The sequence below is a fragment of the Elephas maximus genome, chromosome 19, assembly GCF_024166365.1.
Source record: "Elephas maximus indicus isolate mEleMax1 chromosome 19, mEleMax1 primary haplotype, whole genome shotgun sequence".
In the NCBI taxonomy this organism is placed as follows: domain Eukaryota; kingdom Metazoa; phylum Chordata; class Mammalia; order Proboscidea; family Elephantidae; genus Elephas; species Elephas maximus.
The window spans coordinates 68666886-68675926 of record NC_064837.1 but is presented as its reverse complement, the minus strand read 5'-3'; the positions used below and the strand labels follow the sequence as shown (position 1 = coordinate 68675926).

The 9041-nt window shown below is 49.5% G+C and overlaps 1 protein-coding gene across 1 annotated transcript in view; it reads left to right on the top strand.

Moving 5' to 3' along the window:
• Positions 1-1655: 1655 nt before the first annotated feature.
• CYTH1 (cytohesin 1) overlaps positions 1656-9041 on the top strand; it is a 110890-nt gene continuing 103504 nt past the window's right edge. The window contains exon 1 of the mRNA XM_049861536.1: positions 1656-1789. Coding sequence (XP_049717493.1) covers positions 1768-1789 — 22 coding nt within the window. The 5' untranslated portion in view covers positions 1656-1767. The remainder of the gene's footprint in view (positions 1790-9041) is intronic.

The window sequence follows — 9041 nt, the reverse complement described above, 5'->3', positions numbered from 1 at the left end:
CATTAAAACTAGACCTAAAGGTCTTGAGCGATTATTACAGATTAGGCCGAAACCCTCAGGAAGGAACAGCCACGGCAGCTAAATCAGCAAAGACGGTCGTGGGCTCAGGACAGGAGAGCCAGCGAGTTCTGCAGCTTCTCCTACTCCAGAGGCCCAAGGATCTCCACAGAGTCCCCCGCAGCGCTGTGTAGGGAGAGGGGAGCCATGAGTAGGGTGGAAGGTGGATTCCGAGGTGCCTTTTTGCAATGTGGGGGATTTCCTCTTTGTCACAAGAAAGAGAAAAGGCTTCCAAGTCTCCCAGTGTCTCATTTGGCCCCTTTTTGCGTTTTCTTGCTGCATTTTAAGCAATTATCTTAAAAAGCCATACAGGAAGGTAGCTGGCTGGGTGGGGTTTATTTTTTTCCTTTATATGTTGTAATTCCTTTTTTAAAAAATTAAACTTTTTGAGATAATTGTAGATCCACACGCGGTTGTAACAAATTATACAGAGCAGGGTGGGGTTTAGCCTGCAAAGTTGGAAGATACCCTGGCCAGAAGCCTGCTGTGACCTTGGCCCTTGACCTCGCTGGGCTTCAATTTTCTTGCCTGAAGGTTCCGGGCAGGATGCTAAGAGCCCTTCCGGTTCGTAGGTCGCCCACGCACTGGTTAACTAAGTACACCTGCGGAGGAGTAATGCACCTGGAGTGTGTAGCACCGCAGCCTCAGGTACCCCGCTGAACGCGCAGCTCAGGACCGGTCCGCCCATGCAGGCGAATGAAGCACGCAGGGGACAGTCTAGAAAAGTGGGGCTTCACCGAGACCCCGAAGTGCTTAAGGCCGGGATGCCTCCTTTGCCACTTGATCCGGGTAAACTCAGAGGGCACAGAACGGAAGTGGGAAGGCCGTAAACTCAGGACATTCGTTAAGCTCAGAAGGTTGAGCAGCAGAAGGAAACCACTCCGAATCGCTTCTGCGACCTTTTCCAAAGGCGGGGGCCCCCAACTCCCGGCCCAGCAGGCGGGTGGTGCCGCCCTTTAAAGCTGACGTCAGCGGGGACCAGCTGCCCTTCAAGCCGGGCACGACCATAGCCGCTCCGAAACCCCCGGCTGTGGCCCTGTGGGGACGCACCCCGACGTCCTCGAGCCCTTGCGAAACCCGAAACCGCTCAGTCCCAGGAGCGCAGGAGCTGTGCGTGGGGCGTGGCCAACCAGGGGCGCGGTCTGGAGGCGGGGCCTCCGGGCGGGGGCGGAGCTGGGACGCGCTTGCGCAGGTGTGGGCCCTGGCGGCGGCCGCGTGCCTGGGATGTGGGCGAGCGGGGGCGGGGGCGGGCCTCAGGTCCAGGGGCGGGAATTCTTGGCGGGCTGGGCGGGCGCGCGTGCCCCGGCGCGGGCCTGGGCGGCGGCCGCGTGCCTGGGATGTGCGCAAGCGGGAGCCGGGCGGGCCTCAGGCCTGGGGGCGGTGCCTCATGCCGGCCGGGCAGCTTGCGCAGGCGCAGGCCAGGGCGCCAGGCCACGTGCCGGAGGCGTGTGCGGACGAGGGCCGAGGCGGGGCTTCAGGGTTCCGGGGGCGGAGCCTCAGGGCATGCGGGGGCGCGTGCGCAGGCGCGGGTCCTGCTGGCGGCACGGGCCGGCGGTGCGCGTGCGCGCGGCGGGCGGGGCGCCCCGGAGTCGAGGTGCCGGGGGCGCGGGGGGCGGGGTTCCGAGCCGAGGCGAGCCGGCGGGGCTGGCGGCGCGGGACGGAGCTGTAAGGCGAGCGGCAGCCGGGGCCGCGGAGCCCGGCGCCAGCACCATGGAGGAGGACGACAGCTACGGTCAGTGCAGCCCGCGGCCCGGCTAGCCAGCCGGACGCCCCCCCGCTTCCTGCCTTTATCCTCGGGTGTCTAGACCGCCCGGCGGCCCTTAGGCGGGCGGGCTTCCAGGGACGGCGGCTCGGGGCGTTGAGGGGCGCCGGGTGGCGTCGTCGGGGGCGCTGAGTGGAGCCGGGTCGCAGATCCGGGGGTGCTGCGGGCTGTGAGGGGCTGTGGGGGTCGCCGGGGCCGGGGTCGCCTCCGGGGGCGGGGGTCGCCTCCGGGGGCTGGGACGCTGACGGCTGAGGGCACCGGGGTCGGGTCGCCGGAGGTCGCAGGGCCGGGATCGCCGGGGCCGAGAGCGCTGAGGGGAGAGGGTCTCCTGGGCCCAGGTCGCCGGGGCCGGGGTGTCCGGGGCGGCGTCTTCGAGGCCGGGATCGCCAGGGCGGGGGTTTCCGAGGCCGGGGGTCTCCGAGGCCGGGGTCACGGGGCGGGGGTTTCCGAGGCTGCGTTCTCCGTGGCGGGGGTCTCCGGCGCCGGGGGTCTCCGGGGCGGGGGTCTCCGGGACCGGGGGTCTCTGAACCCCGGGTCTCCTGGGTCGGCGGTCTCCGGGTGGGGTCGCGATTGCTGTCACCCGGCAGCGCCTCCTTCGTCGCCGTCCGAGCGCACGTTCAAGTTCCCCGTCGGCCCGGTCGGCCTTCTCCATAGTTTCCGGCCCTCGGTGCTCGCAAGTTGTGAGCCCCGGTCCATTTCTTTGTTCGGAGATGAAATGACACACATGGCAGGCGGCCTCCACAGGGACGCGTCCTGCCCCCGGGCCTGCCCGGCCGCGGACGGGGCGCTCAGGGTGCTGTCCTGGCGCCAGCACCTCGGCCGGCGTCCCCGGGCAGCTGTGGACTCCGGCCGCTGCTCCTGGGTAAATAAGCTGCGGCTCAAGGCGCCGGTCTGTGAAGCCTGGAAAGTTTACATTCTTGTCTGTGCAGATAGACGGCAGAAGGCATAGTAACCACGCTACACTCCCAGCTCTCCAACGTGATGAAAGCTGGCAGCTTCACGGTTCTCCTCCAGCTAACGTCACTCTAGAAGCTGTCGGCCACCATTGGTCCTGCAAGTAGTCTGAAGTTGCAGAGGTTGTAAAAGGTTATTTTCAATGCTTTAGTTAATGTATTAACATTTTATTCCTGATGAATCAAACAGAACCTGTGGTGAACTTCTGTGGTTTGGTAGCGAAGTTTGAATGCAGCAGAATTTAAAGTGCTGATGTTGTTAAATGGGACCAAACCCTGGTTTACTGGCTAAGATGACGTAAGTGGCTTTTGCTCCTTATTTATATTTTAGGGAGCGTAGTTTGACATGCAGTCTGTTAAAATGTAAAGAGTAAAGAGCGTTGTTAGGGTATTCTGTTTGTTTACAGGTAACTCATTGAAGAGCTACCTACTGGTGAAGCAGTGGGGTTATGAATAACAGTTTGTTCTCAGGACTCACGGGTGGCTTTACACTCAGAGCATACTGGGACAGGTGTCTGCCAGGCGTTTGTACCTTCCAAGTCAAAGCAGTATATGTTTTCCTCTTGTGATCAGAAAAAATCACCCAGCCGGCTGGTCCCAAAAGATTTTCCAGCCGGTCCACACTTCTGTCTTTCTGCTCACTGGGGCAGAGAAGGCTTTGCCAGCTTTGTATGCTATTCTCTCTACCCCCTTTCCAATGAATTTCTCACAGACCCTGTGTTCACCTGGGCTTTCTTCTCTGGCCCCGCCTAATATTCTTACCCACTGGGCCCAGGCAGGAAGCGGTTGGCCTGGTTGTTTTTAATACAGTGACTGCTTCGCTGCCAGGCATGACATGAATTTGCCGTAACACATTACCATACACTTGCTGGATTAAAACACATAACTCTATTATCTTAAGAGTTCTGGAGGTGAGATGTCCAGAAGGTCTCACCAGTGTAAAACCAAGGTGTCAGCAGTGCTGCTCCTTTCTAGAGTGTCTAGGCGGGAATCCATTCCCTTGCCTTTTCCAGCTTCTAGAGGCCGCCTGCATTCCTTGGTTTATAGCCCCTTCCATCTTCAAAGCCATCGGGTAGCAGCTTCTCATCTCTTTCTAGCCTCCTGGCTTTCTGTTACTAGGTTCTTTGTGATTACATTGTATCCACCGGTATAATCTCCCAGTTTTAGTGTCAGCTGATTAACAACCTTTATTCCATCAGCAGCCTTAATTCCCCTTTGCCATGTAGGGTGACATATTCAAGGGTTCTAGGGATCAGGATGGGGATATCTTTGGGGGGGCCATTATTTTGTCTACCATACCGGAAGATGAGAAGGAAGTTTATTCTTCCCCTTTACACAGTTTTTAAAAATCATCTTTTATTTTGGAGGAACCAAACAGTTTGAATTCAAGGAGCTTCCCCACCCATAGGATTCACCACACAAAAGAGTTCTTAGTGGCTTAAGATGATCATATGAAGAATAAAAGTTCAAGGTTTGCTTTAGTCTCCAGAACCTTCCACGTCCCTCCTGGCGTATGGAGACTTTACCTTGAGAGATAAGGCAGCTCTTCAGATTCCACATTTTGAAACGAAGCTTGTGCTACAGATTCAGGAGAAGCACATGAAATGCGGTCCCAGAGGGTCCCTCGGAAACACCATTGTCTTCCTGTAAGTAAACACCTTGTTGTTGGGTGCCCCGAAGTCCATTTCTACTCTTAGCAAGCCCATGTGACGGAGTAGAACTGCCCCATAGAGTTTTCTATGCTGTAATCTTTACTGTCTTTCTCCCGTAGAGCCACTGAGTGATTGGAACCACCAACCTTTGGGTTAGCCACCAAGTGCTTAACCATTGTGCCACCAGGGCTCCTTAGTAAACATTTTAAATCTCAATAATTGGTTTTCAAACTAATGAGAAATTCTTTCCTATGGTATTGACTTTTTTTGTAGACTGTGTTTCAACAGTGCTTCCTTTTCTTTTGTACATTTCCCCTCTGTTGTGAATTGGTAAGGGTTGGTGAGTTAGCCTAGGGTACTTAACTGCTGTTTTTAATGTTACTTCTTTGGGGAAATGTGTTCTGATTTTCAAGCTACCATTTTGGTATACAAAACTTTTGGAACCTAACTCATTTATAATAAGCTGAAGAAAGAGAAAGAGTCTTTGAGTTTTCACTTCCATAAAGAGTTTCAGAATCAAACAAAAAAGGCTTCCTCAACTGTACTACTCTCTAGTGTTCTCTGTAGATCTGTGTCTGTGTCGCTGCATTTGGAATCCTTCTTGTGGACACTCCCTATAATACCGTATTGTTTATTCAAAAGCCCTAAAGTCACTAGACAGGTACAGTTTAGTTCAAGTACACATGTGGGGTTGTGCTTTTACTGGTAAACAAAAAAAAAAACCTAACAGTCTGTTTACAGTCTCTACACAAAAACAAATTCAAATTAGATTAAGGACCTAAATGTGCAAACTGAAACTGTAAGATTCTTGGAAGAAAATGCAGGGGCAACACTGTCAGGCCTAGGTTTTAAAAATGGATTGTCTAATGCAATAACAAAAGCATAAACAAGAAAAGACAAAATAAATAAATGGGACCTCATAAAAATTAAAGACTTGTTTATCAAAAGACTTTACCAAAAAAGAAAAGAAAAGACAGGCTACCAACTGGGAGAATATCTTCGGAAACCATACATCTGATAAGAATCTAATAACCAAAATATATATAAAACTTTGACTACTTAACAACAAAAGGACAAATAACTTAGTCATAAAATGAGCAAAGAACTTGAATGGACATTTCACCAAAGAGGACATTAAAATGACCACCAAATACATGAAAAGATACTCAGGGTCTTTAGCCATCAGAGGGATGCAAATCAAAATCATAATGAGATACCACTTCACTCCCACTAGGACGAGTAAGATAGAAACAAACCAACAGGAACAACGGAAAATAACAAATGTTGATAGGAATGTGGGGAAATTGGAACCCTTGTCCATTGCTGGTAAAAAAAATGCAGAATGGTATAGCCATTGTGGAAAAGAGTGTGGCAGTTCCTCAAAAAACTAAAAATACAACTACCATATGACCCACTGTGTCCGGTCCATCTCGTTGAGGGTCTTCCTCTTTTTTGCTGACCTTCTGTTTTACCAAGCATGATGTCCTTCTCTAGGGACTGGTCCCTAGAGGATTGACACAGTGGTTGCAGTGGGCTCAAACATAGCAACGATTGTGAGGATGGTGCAGGACCGGGCAATGCTTTGTTCTGTTTTACATAGGGTCGCTGTGAGTTGGAATTGACTCGATGGCACCTAACAGCAACAACATATGACCTAGCAATTCCACTCCTAGGTATATACCCAAAAGACTTGAAAGCAGAGACTCAAAAAGAGACATTTACACCAGTGTTCATTGCAGCACTATTCACAACAGCTAAAAGGTAGAAACAACCTAAATGCTTATCAACAGATGAATGGATAAACACAATGTGGTGCATAGATACAATGAAATGCTACTCAGGCAGTTAGAGAAATGAAATCTTGGTACATGCTATAGTATAGATGGTTGAAGACATGCTGAGCGAAATAAGCCATTCACAAAAGGGCAACTATTGTATGACCTCACTTATATAGAAAGCAAAAAAAAGCAAATGTATAGAGACCAAAGTTTATTAATGGTTACGGGGGGTGTGGGGCGGGGGGAGTGGGGCTTAATGGTGTTAGAAGAATTGCATTGATTAAGGGTAAGGTTACACAGCTGATTATTGTAATTGCTGTCAAAAAGCTGTATGCCTGTAAAAAGTCGAATTGGGAAAAATTCTGTGATAGATAACGTTTACAACAATGACAAAAAAAAAAAGGTATTAGCTGCTGAGGCTGCTGTGTACAACCAAACACTTCATGGGTTTTGGTTCCTTGGTTTGGAGGTTTAGAGTCATGGTTTCATGGGACATCCCAGTTAATGGGCCTAATAACACCTTTAGTGCTTCTTTCATTTCTACCTCCTAGTTCCTTACGTAGTACCTGTAGTCTTAAGCAGCCACCCAGTCTCTATTTCCTGGAGCAATAGAGGATGTGAAATATGTGGCTAATTGCCTCCATGAAAAACTGCCTCCTTTGCCCTGAGACCAGAAGAATTGGATGGTGCCTGGTTGCCATTACTGAGCATTTTGAGCAGAGATTTCATAGAAGGATCCTGATCAAAAGCAGGGGAAATACAAAACAGAATTTCAAATTCTTAAGACTCCAGACTTTCTGGAGCCATGGAGGGTGGATGAACCCCCCAAACTATTGCCTCGACATGATCTTTAAACCTTAAAGCAAAAATATCCCCTGAAGTCTGCTTAAAACCAAACAGTAGTCTAGCTTAACTATGAAAAATGTCTGCCCTTAGTAAAATCTGTTAAGAAAACATTCTGCATCGCACTTTGGAGAGTAGTGTCTCGGGTCTTAAATGCTAGCACGTGGCCATCTAAGGTGCATCAATTGGTCTCAACCCACCTGGCGCAAAGGAGAATGAAGAACACCAAAGATACAAGGTAATTGTGAGCCCAAGAGACAGAAAGGGCCACATAAACCAGAGACTACATCAGCCTAAGACCAGAGGAACTAGATGGTGCCCGGCTACAACCGATGACGGCCCTGACAGGGAAAGTAACAGAGAACCCCTGAGCGAGCAGGAGAGCAGTAGGATGCAGACCTCAAATTCTTGTAAAAAGACCAGACTTAATGATCTGACTGAGACTGGAAGGACCCCGGAGGTCATGGTTCCCAGACCTTCCATTAGCCCAAGACAGGAACCACTCCCAAAGCCAACTCTTCAGACAGGGATTGGACCGGACTGTGGGATAGAAAATGACACTGGTGAGGAATGAGCTTCTTGGATCAAGTAGACACATGAGACTATGTGGGCAGCTCCTGTCTAGGTGGGAGATGAGAGGACAGAGGGGTTCAGAAGCTGGCTGAATGGACACGAAAATAGAGGGTGGAAGGAAGGAGTGTGCTGTCTCATTAAAGGGAGAGCAACTAGGAGTATATAGCAAGGTGTATATAAATTTTTGTATGAGAGACTGACTTGATTTGTAAACTTTCACTTAAATCACTATAAAAATTAAAAAAAAAAAGTCTGCCTTGAGCATTGTGCTGTTTTAAGAACTGTATGGGATCAATGTGACAACAGCAACTCAAAAGATTAGGGGGCCGTGAGTTTATGTTAATGGAGGAGGAACAACTCAGAAAGGGAGAGTGAGAATGGTTGTACAACTTGAAAATGTAATCAGTGTCACCAAATTGTATATGTAGAAACTGTTGAATGGGTGTATGTTTTGCTGTATACCAAACCTGTTGCCATCTAGTAGATTCCGACTCATAGCTACCCTGTAGGACAGAGTAGAACTGCCCCATAGGGTTTCCAAGGAGCAGCTGTTGGGTCTGAACTGCCGACCCTTTGGTTAGCAGCCAAGCTCTTAACCACTGTGCCACCAGAGCTCCATATTCTTAACAACAACAACAACAAAATAAATGTAGAAAAAAAAAAGCCTGTTAGCATTGTGGAGTCAAACCACACAAGCCTTTAACGTACATATATTCACTGAAGGATTTGTATTTAGAAAGAAAAAAAAAAGTAGAAAATTAAGTTTCCCATATGATCTCGTTGTAATACCTGTGCCGTGAAGAACTAACTAATCAGTATCCATTTCTGTGTAATACTGTATGGGGCTGTCTGTGCAAAACCTGTGTACTGCCCTGGAAGGAGAACATTTAAGGGGTTTTCCGCAGAGTGTTTTCATCCTCCAGCAGTGTGGGGCGAGTGGCTGCAGTTTTGCTTTGGTTCATTTGTAAGCTGCGTTTTTAAGGGTAATTTCCACACCAAGTTTTAAAATGAGAGTCCTTGGAAGCCAAGGTGCTCGTCACATGAGTGCACTTGTTATTTTTGCTCCTTTCAAGGGGTTAGCTTCATTCAGAGAGTAAGTTGTCAACAGAGAATTAATTATCAAAATTTTGGGGTAGGTTTTCAAATGAAAGGGAGGATTCTCTTAAAAAAGAGATTTCTGCAAAACAAGCAAATCAGCTTGTTCAGTCTCCAGAATACCTTATTTTTCATCTGACCTCGATGTAATCTTTGCACTGAACTGCCAGAGTCATTACTTAATGCATGCAAAAAACCAAAACCCATTGCCGTTGAGTTGATTCTGACTCAGGTGATCCAGTGTGTAACAGAGTACAGCTGTTCCACAGGGGTTTCTGGGCTGTAATCTTTGCGGAAGCAGCTTGCCAGGCCTTTCTTCCGTGGAACC